The sequence below is a fragment of the Propithecus coquereli genome, unplaced genomic scaffold (assembly GCF_000956105.1).
Source record: "Propithecus coquereli isolate 6110/MARCELLA unplaced genomic scaffold, Pcoq_1.0 Scaffold763, whole genome shotgun sequence".
NCBI lineage: Eukaryota > Metazoa > Chordata > Mammalia > Primates > Indriidae > Propithecus > Propithecus coquereli.
The window spans coordinates 464,350-486,462 of NW_012153763.1; the positions used below are offsets into that span (position 1 = coordinate 464,350).

General features: G+C 51.7%; 3 protein-coding genes across 3 annotated transcripts in view; 1 reads left to right on the forward strand and 2 right to left on the reverse strand.

The window, feature by feature from the left end:
• Positions 1 to 2,144, forward strand: part of SNED1 (sushi, nidogen and EGF-like domains 1) — an 84,765-nt gene extending 82,621 nt beyond the window's left edge. The window contains exon 33 of the mRNA XM_012662415.1: positions 2,048 to 2,144. The gene's annotated coding sequence lies outside the window, so the exon portion shown is untranslated. The remainder of the gene's footprint in view (positions 1 to 2,047) is intronic.
• A 2,293-nt stretch (positions 2,145 to 4,437) lies between these two features.
• On the reverse strand, positions 4,438 to 10,930 carry MTERF4 (mitochondrial transcription termination factor 4). The gene is made up of 4 exons (XM_012662428.1): positions 10,857 to 10,930; positions 9,136 to 9,634; positions 7,308 to 7,492; positions 4,438 to 6,626 (listed from the first exon to the last, which is right to left on the reverse strand). Exons 1-4 carry the CDS (start codon positions 10,875 to 10,877, stop codon positions 6,231 to 6,233), a joined length of 1,101 nt encoding a protein of 366 aa, XP_012517882.1. The 5' UTR covers positions 10,878 to 10,930; the 3' UTR covers positions 4,438 to 6,230.
• Positions 10,931 to 13,849: 2,919 nt separating this feature from the next.
• The window catches only part of PASK (PAS domain containing serine/threonine kinase), a 31,561-nt gene continuing 23,297 nt past the window's right edge, over positions 13,850 to 22,113 (reverse strand). The window contains exons 14-17 of the mRNA XM_012662417.1: positions 20,237 to 20,436; positions 16,755 to 16,888; positions 14,605 to 14,751; positions 13,850 to 14,074 (exon numbers count right to left, since the gene is read on the reverse strand). Coding sequence (XP_012517871.1) covers positions 13,923 to 14,074; positions 14,605 to 14,751; positions 16,755 to 16,888; positions 20,237 to 20,436 — 633 coding nt within the window. The 3' untranslated portion in view covers positions 13,850 to 13,922. The remainder of the gene's footprint in view (positions 14,075 to 14,604; positions 14,752 to 16,754; positions 16,889 to 20,236; positions 20,437 to 22,113) is intronic.

Below are 22,113 nucleotides of genomic sequence, written 5' to 3' on the forward strand. Positions count from 1 at the left end.
ACACCCCGAGGCTGGCAAGCCATTTACTACAGTCATGCGTCACTGAACTATGGGACATGTTCTGAGACGTGTTACTAGGCAGTTGCGTCGAGCAGAAACACAAGAACACGTGCACAGCCCTAGATGATACAGCCCACTACACGCCTAGGCGGTATGACAGAGCCTGTTGTTCCCGGGCGAGACACCTGTGCAGCGTGATGCTGCACCGAACACTGCAGGTAGCGGTAACACAATGCAAAGTGTCTGTGTATCTAAGTGCAGAACAGGCGCAGCAAAAATACAACAGAAAAGATGAAAAATGGTGCACCTGTGTAGGGCACCTGCCGTGCGTGGAGCTTGCAGGACAGGAAGTTGCCTGAGTGGGAGTGGAGGCCCGGGACAGCGCCGTGCGCTGCTGCAGACTCTGCAAACACTATACACTTAGGCTGCCTACACGACATTTATAAAAAATACGATTTTTCTATTTCTTCAATAACAGGTTAACCTAAGCTTACGTTATAACCTTTTTAATTTCTTTTAGCCTTTTGACTCTTGTAATAACACTTAGCTTAAAATACATTGTACAGCTGTACAAAGATATTTTTCCTTTCTTTATACCCTTATTCTATAAGAATTTTCCTATTTTTAACTCTTTTTTTTTTTTTTTTTTTAAAAACTAAGACATAGGCCAGACGTGTTGGTTGACACCTATAATCACAGCACTTTGGGAGGCCGAGGCAGGAGGACCACTTGAGGCCAGGAGATCAACATAGCAAGAACCCATCTCTGCCAAAAATTTAAAAATTAGCTGGGCGTGGTGGCGCACACCGACAGTCCCAGCGGCTCGGGAGGCTGAGGCGGGACAATTGCCTGAGCCCACACAGTCAAGGTTGCAGGGGCTGTGACCACGCCACTGCACTCCAGCCCGTGCAACAGCGCGAGATCCCGTCTCAGAAAATAAAAATAAAAAATTAAGACACACACACACTAGCTGAGGCCCGCACAGGGTCAGGGTCGTCAGTACCACTGTCTCCACCTCCGTGTCTCGTCCACGGAAGGTCTGCAGGGCAATAATGCGCACGGAGCTGCCACCTCCTGGAACAGTGCCTTCCTCAGGACGCTCCTGAGGGACCTGCTGAGGCTGTTTACAGTTATACTCTTCATTTGTAAGTCGGAGGAGTATACTGTGAAGTGACGACTAGACAGTACGGTGAACACATAAACAACTAGGGACATGGTCGTCACTGTCATTAAGTGTCGGGTACTGTACACAATCGTGTGTGCGATGCTTTTGTACAACTGGCAGCACAGGTTTGTTTGACCAACGGTGACCACACACACATGAGTGACGCATTTCGACGTGATGCTATGGCGGCTGTGACGTCACTAGGTGATAGGAATTTTTCTGCTCCGCTATAATCTTATGGGACCACCTTCATCCGTGTGGTCCGTCATTGACTGAAGCATCACTACACAGCACATGGCTGTACTAGGATTAAGAACCCGCAGACATACTCGTGTTTGAGACAGTCATGTGACGGTACATCCCCTGACATATTACTGTATCTATCAAAGACGTGCTCAGGAAATCCTTCTCTACAAAAACAAATCAGAAACCCCCAATTAATTATTAAATTATGGAACACCTATGGGAAAACACACAAAAGCAGGAAACAGAAACACACCCTCCCAGACGGCTACCCAAGAACAACAAAGAATTTACTTCAGGCCAGGGCAGCTGCACAGCCTGTGCCCGCGCAGAAAAGACCCCGGGTCATCACCACGCGGAGCAGGGCAGGGAGGAGCAGCCTGTCGGTTTGAAATCTGAAAGCTTCAACGCTGAGCCAAATGTCCCTAAAGACGTGGGATGTAGTCGGTCTTCCCTGACACGCCTGCCCCTCACCCACGCCCACTGCCACGGGAGACCTGATGCTTTAACAGCATCGGGTCCTCTGGGGGTCCCCAAACACCTAAGCGGCATCACCAAGAGAAACGGGAGCTGCCATTTAAAGGGGGACTGGGTATGACCACCGTTTTCCTCACTCCTTGCTTTGTTTTCTCTTCAAAGGATTTAGGACGTTCTTGTTACACTCTGCCAACCCCAAGAGTTTCTAAAACCCAGGAAGACAAGGTCTGAAAATTGGATTGAAAAGGACACCCTGAAAGACCAGGGCCTGGCTGGCATCAGTCCCCTCTGTGACCTCTCTCCTCAAGCCTCGGCAGGCAGACGGCCAGGCTGCGCACTCACCAGCCCACCCTGGGAGACGCCTCAGAGACCAACCATCTACGAGTCCTGCGACGCATTTAAGCAGCCTGTGCTCGACCGGGCTGCAGTTTGCGAAGGTGTGGTCTGTGCCCCTGCATGAGAGATGGCAGCGTGTCATCCGCTAGGCCTGGCGAGGCGCCAGTCACACTTCTGCAGCGTTCAGACACCCGCCCTCGGATTCCAATGCCGGAGAAAGAATTCTCCCTTCGTGACCTAACAAACTGGGGAGGAACTGCCAGGGATGGACAGCTGCCACCGACCACGGCGGAGGGGGCAGAAGCGGGGTGACGCTGGAAGGAAGGCCAGGCTCCCGGCACAGCTCACCCTGCTCTGCTCTTCCCGCTACTTACGCTCACCGTTCCACAGGCCTATGACCCGCGACGGGGACTCATACATTTTGAAAGAGGAAATGGTAATGAATACCAAGGTGGAGTTTAGACGCTTCCAGTCTGCGGCAGGGCTGGCAGACTTTCTCTGTAAAGGGTCAGACAATAAATAGCTTTGGCTTTGCAGACCAGAGGCCCCTGGGGCAACGACTCAGCTTTGCCGTGGTAGCGCAGCCACAGCCACAGGCGGGGAACTGCGTGGGTGTGGCTGCGTTCCAATAAAACTTTATTTACAAAGACAAGGGGCGGCCAAATTGGCCCATGGGCCATGGCTGGCAAACCCCTGGTCCACGACATCACCTAGGCTCCGGTCTTGTGCAAGGAAGCTACCCCCTGGATAGCAAGTCACCACCACGGCCCCAAAGACCCCTGGCTTTTCACGGAGAAAAGCTATCCAGACCCCTACTTGGAAAGCAAGGCGCACCGCCAGCAAGGAGCACGGGCTCCTCCTCACACGTCTCAGTGCGGCAGACACGGGCGCGTGGGCTGGGCTGGAGAACGTTCCAGGCTCCTTTTGGTCCATGACTCAAGCAATACTGTTTCAGGCTACCAGGCAGCAAACACAGTCTCAGATGTTCCCATCCTCACAAGCAGAACACGGCATCATCTTACACGTCTTCTCCCTGCACATAGGTTAAAACCAAAGAAGCCAATCGCACCTCTTCCCGTGCTGAGTCTCGTAGTAGCTGATCCAACTGGAAATCAAGGACCCTGTACATCTCCCCGACTCTGCCCAGAGTCAGCATTCCAGCCACGACGAGGGCCTCCTTCCCTTCCTCTTTTACAAAAAGGTTTTTTAAGAGTTAGAGTATATTTTAGGCTTTTTATTTTTTATTAAAATTTTGTGTGCATATGTCTGTGTATTATGCAATTTGTCATTTTCAAAAAGGAGGAACAGCCGTTTCAAGAAGTCTCTACTGTACACCAGAAACGTTCCCCAGTCTGCAAAGACCCAGCTGAGAGCAGCAGGCTGAGCGCGGTGAAGGGTCTGGAACGCGGGTGAACAGAGAAAGCTACGTACACGAACGTGTACTGCTGACTTCAGCTGCAGCACCGGGACCTGTCACTGTTCGTCCGTGTAAGCTACAGCATTACGAGCAAATGGTGATATCACTGGAAAAGTAGACGCAACTTTCTATGAAACTTTCTACTCCTACGACCTCAAGCCCCTCAGCCATGCAGCAAACGCTGACACACTCCAGGTTTTAGCTTAGAAGCCTCTATTTCAACAAGAAATGGTCTAGGAATCCTAGCTTGGTGCTGTGTTGTCACGATTAACCCTTTCTGACGTTTTACAAATTAAGTGTATGGTAACAAGACATCCTGACGCTAAAGGAATTTCACTTTATTCCTGAAACATCCCACACGAGCCGCCCTTGTTTTTGTCACATGGCTCCATCTTAAAACTCGAATGTTTTCCTTGAAAATCTTCAAAAGTCCACTCAAGGAAATGAGTAATAACAGAAGCCAAAAATTACCAGGGCATAAAGATTTATTTCTGTGTCAAAATTAAATTATGCGTTGTTGAGTTAACCACTTGCTAATCAAAACTTGGGATGACCATGTAACCAAGCACAGATTTGGGACTCTACTTGGTCCTCCGCTTGGGCACAAAAACAACATCTTGGGTTCCAGGGAGAGTGGCGGTCACTTGGATGCCACACAAGGGAACAGCAAACGAAAACACTGGCAGAGTGACGAGTCTCCATTTCAGTTTTGCCCGTGGCCGAGAGAGAGAGAGAGAGAGAGAGAGAGAGAGAGAGAGAGAGAGAGAGAGAGACAGACCAACTCCCCCGTTCCCCGCCACTCGGGGGCTGCCGGGCGTGAGTGAGGAAACCTTCGCGTGCCCGCCGCTCGCGGAGGCCCCACCCAGGGGTCCGCTCACCTCCTGCACCTTCCCTTAGCGGAAACTCCTCCCCCTGGCAAACCACTGCCCCCGATGTCTGGCTCAAGATGTGGAGTGAGTCACTGAGCTACCGCTCTTCTTTTGCAGAAAACGTCCTTTTACTTGTAGTCACGCTCTGCTGTGGGCCTGCTGGGGAAAGCAAAGGCATCCGCACCTCAGTGCCGAGTCCCCACAGTGAAACACGGCTCAGCTCTACCAAGAGCGTTCCGACACACAGGCGCAAAGAGCCCTATTGAAAAATCAGCTATTGTTCCTTTAAATAAAATGACACAATTACTGTAGGTCCATTGACAATCTGAGGTTGCCACGAACAGACACACTCACGAGAATTTATTGAGCCAGGCCTCAGAGCAGCTTCTCAGCCTTGGCACTGACGTCCTGGGCTCGATCGGTCTCTCTCGTGCGGGCATCCCTGGCCTCTGCTCCCTAGGTCCTAGGAGCACCCTCCCAGAGGCCATGACACCACATCTCCAGAGATCACCAGACATCCGCTGAGGGTCAGCACTCCCCCCAGGTGAGAACCGTGGCCTTGGAGGAGTCCTACTTGGTCCGTGTGGGAAAAACAGGGCCACGCGTTGGTGTTTCACATAGTTGTTAAAATGCTGCCAGCGACATCTGAAATTTGGTCCCATCATCAAAAATACTTTCTGCTTCGATCCCATGCCAGCTCCTGAGCAAGGGCTACCTAGAACATTCTAGGTTGCACCAACCCTCTAGGCCCCTCCTAGAGCTCACGCCATCAACGCCAGGCCTCTACCTCAGAGATCACCCCCAGCTTACGTCAAATTCCTGCTTCCCTTCCCAACACTTTAAACTGCTCCTCAAACCCAGAGGGTTCCCCAAGGTGGCACTTCCACCTTGGGGGTTGTGGGGAGCTCCCTGCACCCTGGCCCAGCCCACCCCACTCTGTGACCCCCTCCTCTGGTTCTCAAAGCCCCTCTGTTCCCCGGGCAGGGGAGACAACCGTTTCAGACCACTCTCCAGGCCGGCACGCTCTGGCTGTACAGGCCAGGGCCCAAGATGCCAAGGCAGCAAGTGACCACCGGCCAGGAGCTGGCACAAAAGCCAACTTCCCAGACAGGAGGGCCTGATCCTCACAAAGGTAGAGAAGTGCCCCAGAGCTTTGCTGGCCTTAGAAGCTGTGCAAAATTAAACCACACGCTATTAATCCATTTCCTTTTACTCTGCTGTACACTGAATGCAGTTAGGAAGCAATAAGATACTTTTGGATTAAAAACAAGTATTTTTGTGGAAAACCTGCTACTTGTTTTCATAAAATAAAGTGCTATGATGTTCTAAAACCTTATTCTGCCTTCTCGTAATTTTATGTTTATCACTAGAAGGAAATATAAAGTGATTCTTGAGCCAGAAGAAGGAACCCCATCTCCCCGGTCATGGCATCATCACCAACACATTTAGAATGAAACCAAATTTTCACGTATCGAGTCCCCCGGATCTTAACAGCTCCAAGTCAGTCTTTTCTTTAGGGTGGAACAGGGCCTCCCCGACGCTCGACAGCAGGTTGAATGATGCGTTTCCTAGCCTGTCTACTTAGGGGATTTTTAATAATGTTCATGTCAAAAGACCAGTTTTAGAATGAAACGTAACTTAAGAAGATCCGAGCGAAGGTCCCAAGAGCTTTAAGCGGAGAGGCACGTCCCTTGTCTCCACGCCCTTCTGCGCATTCCTTCCTTCATAGCTGCTCCTCCTCGTCCTCCTCGTCCTCCTCGTCCTCCTCATCCTCCTCGTCCTCCTCGTCCTCCTCGTCCTCGCCCACACCTGCCCGTTCGTCGTCTGACAAGCCGCTCTCAGACTCCTCGTCCTCCTCCCGAGCCAGGAGCTTCTTAAAAACCTCAAACTCCTCAACAGAAGAACGGGCTGTCCTGGCCAAAAACTCGGCTTCTGAAACTCTGAGGATGTCCTTGAGTAGCGGGTTGGGGATCTGCGTTTGCCCCTTCTTATCCGGGGTCTGGTACCGTCCTAGGCGCTCCAGGTACACGTGCCTCTGCTTAATCTTGGTTATTGAGTACTGCAAGAACTCACTCCTTACTATGTCCGGGTGCTTAACTCCCATCCTAAAATATGCATACTGGAAGACACAAACCCACCAAGTAATCCCAGGTACAGAATCTTAAAACCTATCATTCCACAATCCACAATAAACCTACGCTGCCCAGAAGCACTGAAAAGGAACTGCCCAGTTAACAACAGCAGAACACCCACTCAGTGATACTGAGGTTTGTATGATGGGTGGCAGTTTTCAAAGCATTTTCAAATTTACATTGAGAAAAATGTAGCAGAAAATAAAGGGGCAGGAGGGAGAGGTTATATTTTTCTTCAGCCGGGGGAAGGAAAACTATGAGTATGGAAAGAATAGGCAAAAAATTCAGGAAACATCTTGGAATTTGACCTAAGTTGTCATAATTGCTACTAAAAAATTAGGACAACTGTCACAATTACAAAGTCAATATGCAGAATAGATTCTAAAGATAGGAAGGTTTTAGCCATTTTAAAATTAGCTATTTCAACCAGAATCCCCACTTGGACTCTAAGAATGGGACAGAGTTAGTCAATATTAATGGCAGAAAAGCTGCAGAACGGGTTTGATCTGTAGTGAAAAAGCAAAAGAACCAGAACCCGATTCTCTTTGGCCAGTGTATACAAAAGGAATCTAAGCCTTTCACCTCCCCGCTCCAACATGAGGTGTCTGACCCTCGCTGCTTCACGAAGAACCTGCCTGCCCACCCCACCACTCTGCAGTCATTCTCACCTGGAACTTGTACTCCAGTTCACCGGGTTCCTCTCGAAGAACAGAGGGGCATCTGTACAAAATATTGGTTACCTGCTGTACTGTGAAAAGGCACTTCTCCTTGAGGACCTGGACAACGTCATCGATGTCCCGCTGATGCATGGTGAAAATTTCAGGGCAACAGTAAAGCACCCTCTTTAGTTTCCCTACAGAACATTCAAAAAAAGCAGGCACATAATTTCAGGATATCTCAGAATCCCAAGGGGCTACGTGCAGCTGATCTAAGCTTGCATTTAAAAAACGAACGAGGATCTTCTCCGACCACAGAACTAGTGCCAATTTCCAATGTATCTTTCCAGAAGCACCATGGAAAGGACACATCCCCCCACTGACTTCCTGACACTTCTGACTCACCAGCCCTCCCTCCCTCCCTAAACGCCTGCTTTGTTCCGGCATCCCGTCTGAAAGGCACCGACTTTGTATTCTAGGTCTCCCCTTGCCCTCCTCACCTAGAAAAAAATTTCACAGAGATTTACTCAAAGACGAGGCAGTAAGATGGGGGAGTAGCTTCCCCATGTTGGGGCTCTGGGTTGATGTTTCCCTCTATAATAAAACAGTCACTGAAGCATTCGCAAGAGCTGGGAGCCTGAACTCAATGAGAAGGAGCCGTAACAATAACAATGGTGATAACAACACACAGCCACAAATGCTAACGTCTCGTTACTGTGTGACCATATATTCTATCCAAACCAGGGCACTGTGAGTGAAAGAGGCCCTATTAATAACTGCATTAAAATAACTGGTATAAACTGGGACTATTCCAGGCAAACTGGGGTATGTGGTCTTCCTATGGATAGCTGAGCAAAATTTAGTAACTAGAAACTTAAAATCACTTATTTAAACCGTTAATAAAAATTTTCCTAACATTTGAGTTGGTCATTTTCTTAGTGTGTGAGGAATGAATCTCAGGCTCTATCTTCACCTCATAAGGCTGTGCTGAGTTTACTAATTAATAACCACAGCACATAATGCATCGAGTTTAGCCTTTCAGAGCACATCGTGAGAAGTGCTCTGTTAAGAGAAGTATACGAGGATATATTTTTGCTTGTCTTCTAGAGAAGAAGGCCTGTACAGATACTGTGAAATAGTGGGGTCCTAAACCTTCCCGCCACCCAAAAGAAAAAAATCTCACTAGGAAGAGTCGCTAAGGAAAAGAAATAACAGTGGGACTCCTCTGGTCAAAGTGACTAGGGGTCCTTGGAGACCCTCATGAGCCCCAACCCCTTCTCCAGAAGGCCCCTAAAGAGATCCAAGGAACTTTGAGGATCCTTGAGCTGTGAACACTGGTGGGCACGGGGTGGGACTAGCTAGAAGGGACAACCATTCCACCGGTTTCCCAGGAACCTGGCAAGATCGCGCACGTTCTGCAGTAAATCAAAACACTTAGCTGGAACCCAAGGCTTTGCAAGTGATGATGTCGTTGGCTTTACACCATGCGCAGACAAAGCACTGAGATCACTTCAAGTGGATTTAAATATCAAAGTTTACATATGCATACACGGATCAACATCACGTCAACATCCATGCGTGTGCTCACCACTGTTCTAGGTGTTAGAGACCCCACGGTGAACAAACAAGACCACACTCTCTGTCCTGGCATTCGATTCTCTCTTTTAGTCTTAATGCGCCCACTTCCCTCGTCCAACGCGTTCTGCAGAGGTGACTCCTCTTCCTCTCTAGGAACAACTGACGCCTCCGCAGAAACCTTCCCTAATCCATCTCGCCGTAGGCCATTCTTTCCCCAACCCTGACTCCTCTCACACTATATAAAATCTGCATCTTTCTGTACCTTCTCCAAGTCCAAGCTTTCGCAGGTATATGGAGCGCTTCTTCATTTGCCTTATAGACAGTTTCAATAACTGGGGACTTCTCTTCAAGGCTACACACACAGGCTCTGGATTCAGACCCAAGAGTATAAATTCTGAAATGATGTCCAGCAACTGCTGAGGGTTGGCACCTGGCCGCATACTGAGCAATTCATTGATATGGGCGTCACTGAAACCCATGTCCAGGAGGGAACTGGTGACCTTCTCTAGCTCCAAGGACCCTCGATCCTCAGGAGTCCTCTGCTTCTCAAGGAGGCACTGGACAAGATTCATCCTGCACTCTGGCTCCTTCACATACTTATTGGATCCAACACAGGATAACTCCTCAAGGTCCCCTCCGCCGGAGGCTGTAGTCAGTTTACGCAACAAAGGAACAGTCACCGTTTTCCGTTCTCCAAGACAAGGAGTCTCCCTGGCCACACGGGCCCAGGTTAGGGGGAACAGGCGGCAGCAATCAAGGACCTGTAACACACAGGACCAAAAGAGAATCAATTCCTCACCACCCCAACGTAATGGACACCACAAGGTTTTTGACCCAGGATATTTAGTACCTTGGTTCCACACAAACATAACAGTTTTTATAAGCAATCTGCAAAATCATACTTGAACTTAAAAAGTCTACATAGAATAAAGTTCACACAGAGAGAACAGGATGTTGCAAGGCATACAGATCAGAGTCAAGTGGCAGGGACAGGGAAAACTATTTCTAGGCCACCTGGTAACGTCTGGACCTCAGATGAGTCTCCAGAGTCATGTACCTGGTCATGGATTTAGGTAAATTCATTCACAAGAAGAATCTTGTCAGATACACAGTTGACCCTTGAACAACACGGGTTTGAACTCCTGGGGTCCACTTATATGCGGATTTTCTTCTGCCCCTTCCACCTTGGAGACAGCAAGACCAACCCCTCCTCTTCTTCCTCCTTCTCAGCCTAAAGACCTTTATGATGATCCATATCCACTTAATAATATATTTTCTTCTATGATTTTTTTAATAGATAGAAAAATCTTTTTCACAGCCAAGATCCTTATGATTTTCTTAGTAACATTATCTTTCTCTAGCTTACGTTATTGTAACAACACAGTCTATAATACACATAACGTACAAAATATGTGTTAAATCGACTGTTTATGTTATCAGTAAGGCTTCCAGTCGACAGTAGGCTATTGGTAAATTTCTGGGGGAGGTCAAAAGTTATGCGGATTTTCGGTTGGGTTGTTTAAGGGTCAACCATAATTAGTCTGTCGGTCCACTTGTATACAGAATTCCTGTTACCTCAAAAATGTTCAGTGGTTCAGGCCAGTGCTTAACAAATTAAGCACAAATCACCGACGCCCTCGGAAACCTTCACATCGGTCCCACCTCCCCCTCCAGCGTCACCGACCGCTGCCCCCGGCCAGCTAGTCAAGGCCCAGCGCTCCCGGCTCTCCAGCACCGGCCCGCCCCGCTGACGGTCCAGCTGCCCCTCCGCCGGGAACGGCGGGCAGTCGCCGGGAAACCCGGCCACAGCCGCGCTGAACTGAGCAGAGCCGCAGGTCCGGGAAGACCAACACGGCGCGCACAGACCGCCCGAGAAAACTCCCGTTGCCACCACCTGGCCGTAAACACCCCGGAGGCAGCGGCTCCTCCGCGCCTCGGCACGCCCGCGACCCTCGAGGGGCCCCGCACCCCTCGCTACCGCACCTGCCGGCAAAACGCAGCCATGGCACAGACGAGACGGCAGCCGCTCTGGCGCCGGAAGCCCCGGCCTTCCCCGGTCCATCACTTCCGGCCCCGCGGTCCGTCACCGCCGCCCCGTCCCGCGCCAGGGAGGACCGTGGACAGCGGGTTCCGCCGCCGAGCCCGCGGGCCGTGACCCCGCCGGGAGCCAAGCCGAGCGCCGCGGCCGCGGCCGGAGCGTGGCTCGATTCCGTCGTGACGCGCTGCACTGTCCTTCCCGCTTTGTAAAGCTCTCGGCTGGCGCGACGAACGAGTACCGCGTCCCATACTCTTGTTCGGATGACTTGGACATTTCTCGCCAGAGTACAGGCAAAATGGAGCTATAACCTCCGTTCACACCGGCCGTCTCTGTGGCAACAGTGACTGCGCCGCGGCGCGCAAAAGTCCTTCCCCAGGCAGTGAAGACGGACTCAGTTCCGGATAGAAACGTCCACGATTTTGACTGTGTGAAAATCTGTGCTGAACACGGACGCTGGGGCCACACACACACACGAAGTCTTTACCCAAGTAATAAAATGACAGGAACAATTCCCTTTATAAACAAAAGCCCTCCCAACTCCGAGGTCCAGCTTAGGGCGAAACACTGTCATGTTTCAGCCTAAGGTACATTGATCCTTAAATTTCAGATCTCGACCTGTTCGGGTATAGAGCCGAGGCATAAGGGGATAGTTGTGAAGAAAAAAAGTTGTGCTTTTTCATCTGCCTAAATTTCACCCCTTGAAAGTGCAAAGCCTTAATTTATAAGCATGTCTTCCAGTATTATCTACTTTCTGAAATGGGATGACGGACTTGATTCTTGCATTTACTCACTTACAGAGTATCTGCTCTGTCCCAGGCCCCAAGCTGGGTGCTGAAGTATTTATGTCAAAGTATCTTTGGTCAAAAGGATTATATCAAAGAAAAGGAAGGTTGCAGTCTGTGTAGAACTAAAGAATTAGTTGCTTTTTGTTGTTTTCATATTATGATATCTAATTTTCTTAGAACACTCAACTGCCAACACCTCAAAATAAATTCTGTTAATGCTTTTACACCAAAAACCTACGAAAAAAATCCTGTGAGTCACCCCAATTCCTTGGAAAGAACAGTGGAACCTGTGCAGGGTGTCCTGCTCTAGAAACAGAGCGACAGCTGGGATGCAGGGATTGCTGTGAAAAACTGACAACGTCTTCGGTCTTTTGTGAAGACGTTGCTTCCTTAAACCACACTTGAAACGTGGAATGGAAAAACCGTCGGCCTCAGCCTCAGAACTTTTCTCTCCAGGTTATTTCTGCGAAGAACACTTGCAAAATGCCTTCCACTGCCATCGTGTCAGATGAGGTTTAATTATTTTTTCTTATAAAGTAACAGTTCTTGGAGAGCTAGGACTTTGCATTCTGAGCCCACTACATACCTCTCTGAAAAACGCCATTCTCTAACATCTCATGTGTTAGAAGAATCATAAACACTACAAAGAGAAAAACATTTAGAGTTCTCAGAGTATCAGAAAACTCATTTGAATTCTGAAGAGGAACTATCTTCATATTTCACTCCACTCCTCGAAAAACCCTGCACCTTTAACGTCCCCGATAGAGAAGGGTCTCCCTCCACATCCCTGATCCCGCAACCTCATCAGTCACTTATAATGTCAGGGAGACTCAGGCAGCACCTTCTGAAGAAAGGGGCTGGCGATCCCCTATGCCCTGTTAGTTGGAACTAAAATTAATTCTGCTTTGACCATCCTAAAATAAACAGTTGAGTACCTCCTAAATAACCACTAGAAACTAAGCACAGCCATACTGGAGGCAGCCTGGCCCCCAAGCTGCTTCCAGGGGATTCTGAGCAAGAGAAGCCTTGGAATCTGGAGAAAAATGTCCATGCAAGAGATGGCATGTAGGGAAAAGGGAGATGTTTTGGTTGTTGTTTTTGCTTTATTCCTGCTGTCTCTGCAGGGAAACAAAATGGAAGTTTTCATAATCACCCCTAGCCACTCCCTCCTCTCTAACAGAGATATGAAATAAAACTGGATTTCATGTGCTTGACGTGGTGATTCTGTCTGAGAGGGGGATGGATTGGAGCCTGAGAGAGGGAAGCAGCCAGCTGAATATGTGAGAAATACACTGGGGACCTGAGCAACACTGAGGGGCTGACAGAGCTGGAGCCCCTCATGTAGACACAAATGTGGGCCTCGACCCGTCACATAGACACAGAGGTGGCCTTGGAGCCCCTCATGTAGACAGAGATGGGGCCTGGGCCCCTCACATAGACACGGAGGTGAGGGCTGGGTGGCTGTGGGGTACTGGGGGCTGTTAACATGGGCCATATGTTGACAGAAGGTCCTGCTGCAGAGCCCAGGCAGACAGAAGGGAAGTCCCTGAAAACACCACACCCTCCCTCCCCAGTCTTCTCAGATGGCCAAGCTTGAGCCCTGGACCACCCCTGGCAGGGCCCACCTCTGAGAGGGACCCCAGACTGACCGAGACTAGACTTCTCCCCAGCTCTGGCAAGCGAGGTAGACAAATGGAAAAATAAAGAAGCCAAGTGCTTCTCACACCCAGGAAGCTGGAGCAATTCACACCATGAAAGTCAGGATAACGGTTTACTAACAAAGTTGCTTTAATTTGAAAAATCTTCAAGGAAATAAATTAATGAAACAGTCTTGCCCTTGGCTCACCGTTTCTACAAACCCCACACATCCGTCACTCAGAGGAGCATCCGCCACATCAGAGGAAGCACAACATACGCATGTATGCAAAAGTAGAAAAAGAACTAAAACACTCTTTTATGCCTTTTGGAAGTTCACAAAGTAAAAGCCTTTTAATAGTATCAAGTGAACACTGGAATGATTTTTCAAGATCATGAAAAAAGTGAATTCCAAGTCAGTTTTATAAACCTAAAATAATATCACTGGCTTTTGTTCTATTATTTATAAAACTTACACGTAAGTTTTCAGAATGTGAAATGGGCCTAATTCTTGAGAATTCACCTTCTCCAAATGGATGGGGCCTGAAAACCACAGATTTTCCTGAGTAGAAAAGAGCAGGAAGCCAGTGTTCAGCCGCTCAGCTGAGAGGGGTCCCCGGGACGCAAACGGCACTGGCCGCCAGAGCCTGCTGTGGGGCAGGGACCTCCCCAGAGCTCCTGTGCCGCTCCACTCAGACTCCTGCCCGCCGTCTCCAGACTGGCAATGGACAGAGCTCCGCTCTCTGAGGAAAGAAGAAGGCACCGTATCAGGCACTAACACCACCAGATTCTAAACCACTTTGCTTCTCACTAGGAGTCCTGGAACAGAAGCCTTCAGCGGGCAGCACTCTGGAAGTGCAGACCCTGCCACAGTGCTGCGGGAGCCAGGCCCAGGCAGTAACACCAGCTCGGTGGATGGCTGGAGCAGCAGCCAGGAGCTTTGTCTGAACAGCCATGGTGAGAGTATCCCAGCATCCTCCCCTCCAGCCTGGCAGACCATCGGCCCCGACCCCTCTACTGGGGGCTGCCGTGGGCACTCGCCCACCTTCTGAGGCCACAGCCACACTCACAGCCCCAGGAGCATCTAGGGGTCTCTGGACAGAATCAAGCCCCCCACAGGTGACAGGCCAGCTAAGGCCCTGACATTCGTGTCCAGGACAGCATGGAGGAGGGAGCCTCCTTCTCCTCCTCCTGACTCACGCAGGCAGCCTAGGGACCTGCTTGCTCCAAGCAAAGCCACGCAGGGAGGGAGGCATGCCAAGAAGCCTCTCACCTGGCTTGTTTACTCGACACACCTCTTCCCACGTGTAGTCAGCGAGGTTCACGGGCTGTGTCACCCACGGGTCTGTTGCCAGCTTCTCCAAGGTGGTGCGCTGCTCAGGGGCTGGCTGGAGCAGCCCAGACACCAGGCTCATGAGCTCTGGAGACAGACAACAGATGGTGGACCAGGCTGTTATCAACACTGCAGGTTCCTGGGTGCCCACCCTGCAGAGCCTCTGCCTGGGCAGGAGACGGCCCAGGACCCCTGGGGCTCTAGCGCACAGCCCGGTGAGCTTGGAGAGAAGCCGTGGGAGATGTGCATTGCTCAGAAATGCAAGCTTGGAGTTCATCTCACTCAACCAAAACCCAGGCGTGAAGGTTCTCAGGGGCCCTGGCTCTGCAGAGCTGTGAACAACACAGGGTTAATGTGGCAGGGGAGGGGAAGGAGGCAGGCATCAGGGGTATCCCCGGTCGGTCCCCATGGGAAGCCAGCAGGAGCTCTGAGGAGCCCCCAGCCTGGAGTCTGGATTTGGGTCCTGCTTCCTCTAACAACATGGATGTCAACTCAGCCAGGGCCATGTTGAGCCTCACTGTCCCTGGGGACCCACCCTGCGAGCCTAGTGAGAGAACACAAGGAACAGCCTCTGGGTGGAACAGCATGCCGCAGGGACCATGGTGTTACAGGAATCCAGAACTTTAGCAAAGCTCTAAAAACCCCTTCTAGGCTGCTGCAGACTGAATCATGTCCCCCCACAAGTCAGATGTCGAAGCCCTATTCCCCAGTGTGGTGGTGTTAGGTGGTGGTTAGGGTGAGACGAGGTCATGAGTGTGGGCCCCCGTGACGGGGTCAGTGTCCTTCTAAGAGGAGGAAGAGACGACTAACCAATAATGACTGTTACGGAATCACAGAAGGTCAAGGTTGGAAGGGCTCTCAGAGCCCTGTGGTCTGAGGGGAAAATGAAAGTTTCCCACCGCACGGAAGAACACCGTGCCGTGCTAGCTCGGAGTGCTCGACAAAATGGTACAAGACGGATTAAGCAAATCCGAGAGATAGTTACTGGGCACAAGGGATGTGCCTCAGCACTTTCTTGAGGCAGAGGCAAGTGGTGTGAACCAGCCCTGCTCTAGACCTGCTTTAACTGACCTGTGACACCCGTTAGCCAACTGCAATACTGAAATCTCTGCCTGGTGGAGAATAGTGTCGGTAACATGACAGGGGTCGTGTGAGGGCACCGAGGATGGTCCGGGGCACGCTGAGCTGTTTCACCGTGACGTACAATGCTGCAACGCGAGAGCTCTGCCCCACTCTCTGGGAGGAGGTTTGAGGTGAGGCGACTCCACCAGCAGACGGTGCAGTTTCACTCTCCCAGCAGCTCCTGCTCCGCCCAGGAGGGAGTGTTGGGAGAACTGAATGTCCAGGGAACCAGCTCCCGTGCAAGGCGTGGACACCCTGAGTACGTAACCGCTAGTGAGCCCATCGAACTCGCCAAGCCGGACTTGTCGGAGTCATTCTTTGGTCTCTCAGCTCCATGTCCGTTTGGGGGGTGGCTTTTCTAGATTGTCCTGGGATTCCCGCTGATGCCTGACTGCCCATCAAACCCCCATCGGCACCCTGGGGCTCCTGCCTGGCCCTGCCAGCCTCGGGATGCTGTCTGGGTCTGAGCCCATGCCCGCCTCTCCTGCTGGTCCTCACTCCGGACGCAAACCGGCACTCGGCACTCGTTCCCGGCATGAGCCAAGCTTCCTGCTGTCACATGGCCCCTGTGGGCAGCTCCTGGTGCAACTGAAGCCCCACAGCTTCCACGTGAGCCGCTGCGAGGTCACATCCCTCCAGCCACCGACGCGCCCACAGGACGGGGTTTCTAGCCCAAGTGCGCATCTGACCGTTACTGGCACGGCCAAGTTCACTGACCGCACGTCTGTTCCTCACGAGAGGACATCTACGATCCAAAGGGGACACTAATAAAACTTAGATTATCAAGATGTTTTAAAGTCATATTCAAACTATCCTTACACTCAGATCAAAGTATTAGCTGAATAGACAAGAAAGATCAGTGAGCTCGTCAGTAGGGATGAAGAGACACTGAGAACACAGACGGAATGAGGGCGAGCTGCTGCTTTCTAAGGACAGCGCCAGCTGCCCATCACCTGTGGCTCACGCACCTGCAGACACCAGGTACGGCGGGTGGATCGCAGCCTCCACAGTCTCCTCCAGCTCGCAGAAGGGGTTCTCCTCAAAGATCAGGGTGTACAGCGTGACTCCCAGAGACCACATCTCCAGCTCTGGCCCTCGGTAGCTGCGAAGAGGAAGAGAAAGTACAGGGTCTCACGGCACTCGGCACGATGCTCGCCAGCCAGCCCACCTGAGCGCTGGCCCTGGCAGCCGGTCCCAGGCGGCCAGGCTATTTCTGGGACACTCACTACACTCCTCAGCCACGACCCCAATTGCAGCACATCTGCCCTAGGTGGGGGTAGTGAGGCCTTTGGGCAGCACAGAGGCTAATCAGGAAACGCGGGCCAACCACGATGAGGAGATGGTGCACGTGGCTCGTGGGGGCAGAGCGAGCCTCTACCTGGGGCGGGAGTGCTTCCTGGAGGAAGCAGAGCACTAGCCACTCGGCCTTGCCGAACTGTGGCCATGGGAGCCATAGCCAGCCACAAAACAAGGTGCGTACCCTTCAGAGAGATGGCCGGGGTGACAACTGAGGGCGCACGGGATCGGCGCGGTCAGGGCGGGGCGGCCGCAGACAGCCGGGGTGACAACCGAAGGACGCTCAAGGACGAGACCAGAGCAGGTGGGAAATGCTCGAGGATGCAGCGGGGCGACGGCAGGAGGGATGGAGACAGTGAGCGGGGCCTGAGAAGCAGCAGCGTTTCACCAGAGTCACATTCAGACAAGGCCGCCGAGAGAAATTTCCGTGGTGAGAAGAGGGCCCAGGACAGATCCTGCGCTGTCCTGGGAACATCAGGACAGAAAACCAGGCCAGGGGGCAAAAGCCAAGCTCGAAGGAGGGGGCCCATGAGAGAGGGGAGCGGAGGGCGCCAACACAGACCTCAGGGAAGCCAGGGGGGCGAGAGGCTGCACACGCTGGAGCAAGATCAGATGCGACAGCTTTTGTCTTTGTGTTGTTTTTTAGAGAGATTTCAAGAATTTTAGAAGTTGAAGAGAAAATCCAATAGAGTGAAACAGGGTCAGGAACTTTTCCCTCAAATGGCCGAACAGTAGGTGTCTCGGGCTTGTGGGCCACGTGGTCTCTGGCAACACCAGAGCAGCCAGACGAGACTTGAGCCACCAAGCTCAGCTGTGTCCCAACAAACCCTCATCATAAAAACAAGCAGACACACCACGTGCACGGCGGCTTTGCTGACCGCAGCTGGAAGGCGGAGGCAGCACCCACATCAGCCTACCGACTGACAGATGGATAACCAAAGCGGAAGTACATACACACGATGGAATATCACTCCGTCTTAAAAAGGAGGGAAATTCTGACACCTGCTACAACAGGGACGAACCTTGAGGACACCAGGCTGAGTGAAACCACAGTCACGGATGGACAGACACTGCGTGGTTCCACTCACGAGGTCCCCGGAGTCGTCACACCCACAGAGACGAAGGGCAGAGTGGCGGGAGCCAGGGGCTGGGGGTGGAGAGGGGAGTCAGTGCTTAATGGGAGGGAAGGTTCAGCTTGGGAAGATGAGAAAGTTCTAGAGATGGATGGTGGTGACAGTTCACGACAATGTGAAAGTGCTTAACGCCAACGAACTGTACACTTAACAATGGCTAAGAGGGCAAACGTTATGTCATCTGTGCTTTACCACAATAAAAAATAATAAATTTCAACACACAAGTGGTGGGCTGGATTTGGACAAGGGCCACGGTTTGCCGACTCCCAGAGTGGAAGGACATGGAAACGACAAGGAAAGCAGCAGAGTCCCTAAGGGTGGGATCTGGAATCGGAACTCGGGCTGCGCACACAGCTGGAAAGGAAGGGCTGGGATATGGGGCAGAAACCATGGGGGGACTCAGGGGCAGGTGGGAGCAGCTCTGGGGGTGGGGGCAGAGGTCTGAGCGCTCAGTGCTCCCCGCACTCCCCGCGTGGCAGCCCCACCGCCTGGGTGTGGGTGGGCATGGCAAGCCACGGTGCGGACGGCAGACATGCAGTTCTTCCAACGTGAAGGGACAGCCAAGCAGGCAGGGCGGAGCTGACCGCACCCGCCACATGCAGGTAACCGATTAGATCTGAAAAGAAACCCCAAGGCCCTTCTTAGAGTATTTCATGTTGTTTGGTGGCTCCGAAGACACACGGAGGTTCTAGCAGGCGAGGCTTGATTCGCATCCCCTCCACGCTTTGCCGCTGACAGAAAGTCCAGCTGTTGCCCACACGGCGGGCAGCCAGGCCTGGGAAAGCCAAGCACCACCCGGCGTGGGCGGGCCGGTGCAGCCGAGGGCTGCTGGGCTCCAGAGGGCTCAGTATGGCAGCCCGGAACCTGCACCTCCTGACTCAAGCGAGACGTGACCTGTGCAGACGCTGGGGGTCCAGGCCCCTGGTCATTTCTCTCCCCAATGCTGAGGGTCTCAAGAGAGCCTGAGGCATGGCACGGAGATAGTGGCGGCTACGAGCAAATGCTCTGACTCAGGCCATGAGGTCAAATCCAGCTCCCAGCAGGTCTACTGAGCGGCCCACAGACCGTGCGGAGCAGGCACGGCGGCACAGCAGAGGGCAGCTGCCACAGCCGCGAGGGGCTGCAGCGTGTGCCCGTCTGTCCCTCCAACCACAGACTCACCCACACAGACGCGTTCTAACCACACATCTCTGAAGTACACGTAGGTCACAGATGGACGTACCTGCGTCTATTTCTGGCTTAATAAAGTCCATTTCATACACACAGAGACACACTTGGTTCGTATGCAGATCAGAAGAAAGTGTTCCAGGCACGCACAGCAGAAAGTACCGTCAGCAGACAGTTTTCACTCAGGCCCTACAAACACTCAAGCAACAATCTTCCTTTTAATTTTTCTTTCCTCTCTGGAGTTCTCAGAGACGAGGCTCGGCCCAGGCCGGCGCCTGCAGCTCACACGCTCCCCTGTCTGCAGAGATGCAAACTCAGCCACACCCCCTAGGACATTCAAGGCCAGAGGGGCTTGGTTGTCCTTGCCCTCAGCACGGCTGAGCTGACACCTAGTCTGGCTGGGCAGTGAGGGCCCCTCCGCCCAAGGGTCCCTGCCTGACACGAACGCTCTGCATCAACACTTTGTCCAGTGCTTCATTTCTTGCATGGCCAGCCCAACAATATTTTATTGAAATAGATTATTATTCTTGTCATCAAAATAAATAACCCTAACTAAAAAAGAATCCTCTTCACTTATTTAAACAGTGCCATCGTTAGGGACTCTTCTATCTTCACCCTTAAAATTTTTCTTAACTTTTCTTACATAGAACTCTAAACACAAACTCAAGTTGAGAAGATAACAGAATGAACCCCCATGTCCACCACCCGGGTGCCTGGTCACTTCTTTTCCAGGACGCGTTCCTTCGTCACGCAGCACCCCGGTCCCGAGAGGCACAAACCAAAGCCCTAAACCAAACCCGTCCCAGGGCCCCCCGCCCGACAGGACAGAGCGGACACCGGCGCATCACACGTACGGGTTCCCCAGGAGGACTTCCGGCGCGCAGTACTCGATCGTCCCACAGAAAGTGTAGAATAACTTGCCCCTTTCCAGGTAGGCGGCCGAGCCGAAGTCTATCAGCTTAATGGTGAAGTCCTCGGCGATGACGATGTTCTCGTCCTTGATGTCGCGGTGGAGGATGTTCCTCGAGCGCAGGTAGCCCACGGCCGACACCAGCTGCAATCGGGAGGCAGGGGGACTTCGTAAAAATGCATTCGAGTAAGACGAGCATCTAAAATGCACGTTCACAGGACGGAAAGGAAAAAATAAACATTCTACAACTCCTGATGAACGGGTCACAGTGAGGAGCGCGCCTGGGCGGGGCAGCCTGCAGGGCCACACGCGGACACGTGACTTGCGGACACGTGACTCTCCAGTGCTCGCCTGGCCGTGACACACCATGACCTCTTGGGAGGAAGGCCGGGCCACAGCGAGAGCTGAGAGGCGGCACCAGGCAGGGAGCGCGGGCTCTGTGAGGCCGAGCAAGACTTGCCCCGAGGTCAGGCGGCAATTTGGGGCAGAGCCAGGAGCAGAAACTCCCACTGCGGGGCTGACACGGCCCAGAGAGCAGCGCGCCAGGCCGGCCGCCCTTCCCGGCACGCGAGGACTCTCAACAGCGTGGGCTCGGAGCGGGTCCGCTGGCAGCGGGCCTCGTGTCGGCTGCAGAGGTACTGCCATCGCCCCATGTGCCACATACCCTGCACTGCAACGGCGGGGTCGGCGGGACCAGCCTTTCGGTCAGATCAGGTGAGATGCGCACTGCGCTGTGCCCAGACAACGCAGTGACTTCACTGAGCAGTCATCATTTTGATCTTTAGAGATCAGTTTGTATTTGCAAACGAATGTCTTTGAACCAGAAGCAATAGTTAATAGCAGATTATTACGCTCGATCCATTAACTTACGCTTAATATTTATATATCCGTATGTACAAACATGTACATGCCTGCATGTTTTTATATACATACATGTGCACACACGTACCTGCACATACACATGTGCATATATACACATGCAGCACATATTTGTACATTCCCAGTACATATATAAACACACACACATGCACACATACGTACATAGACACCTACATGTCAGTCAGGAGACAGAAACGACACGTTCATTTGAACGTGAAGAGTTTCATCGAGATTTATTAACGAGGGATTAACTATAAAGGAGCCAAGAGAACTTGACCCAGGAGGAGACGTCGTTCTTCCCATAGGTCCCTCCCACGCCCTGGGCTGACGGAGCTGCCCGTGAGCTCCCTGGACAGCCGGGCCCCCGTCACCACGCACACCATGGTGAACGCGGAGCTGGGAGGCAACATGCTGATAACCGGCACTAATTATTCACACTTAAGTACAATAATATTAATACGTTTACATTGAGTTAGGAATCTCCGTTTACATATAATAACATTTGTGTATGCGTTTACAAAGGCGCTATAGATACTGTGGGCAAACATTTTAGAGTGTGGAACGCTACGATTATCCCTGGCACCAGCCCCGGAATTAACAACTGTTAGGCAGCAGCTTTCAATCGTGACTCCCAGGTTACCTCGTACAGAGACTATCTGCCATAGAGACTCCAGAAACAACTCTTTGCCACGAACTAAACAAGTACATAATCTTTCAACATAAGAAGAGAGATGACCTATTATTTTGCAGAACCTTAATGTCCGAAACTTATAAGTCAGTTCCTGAGAAACTAAATTTCAGAAATCCAGTAACTTCTGAGAGTGCAGCGCTTTGAGGAAGAAATGCTAATTCATGGCAGCTGTCGTTAGAGTCATCTCCAGGAAACAACAAAAAAGCAAATCTGAATTGTTCATACAGTCCCCTGGTGTGTTTTCCATTCTT

What these genes read in the sequence shown, in the direction of transcription:
- MTERF4 (XM_012662428.1), bottom strand. Translation starts at nt 10,877, where the DNA reads ATGGCTGCGTTTTGCCGGCAG. An exon ending in TGGCTGCGTTTTGCCGGCAG is followed by an intron (nt 9,635 to 10,856) that starts GTGCGGTAGCGA and finishes TGTGTGTTACAG; the next exon opens with GTCCTTGATTGCTGCCGCCT. An exon ending in AAAGCTTGGACTTGGAGAAG is followed by an intron (nt 7,493 to 9,135) that starts GTACAGAAAGAT and finishes AATGTTCTGTAG; the next exon opens with GGAAACTAAAGAGGGTGCTT.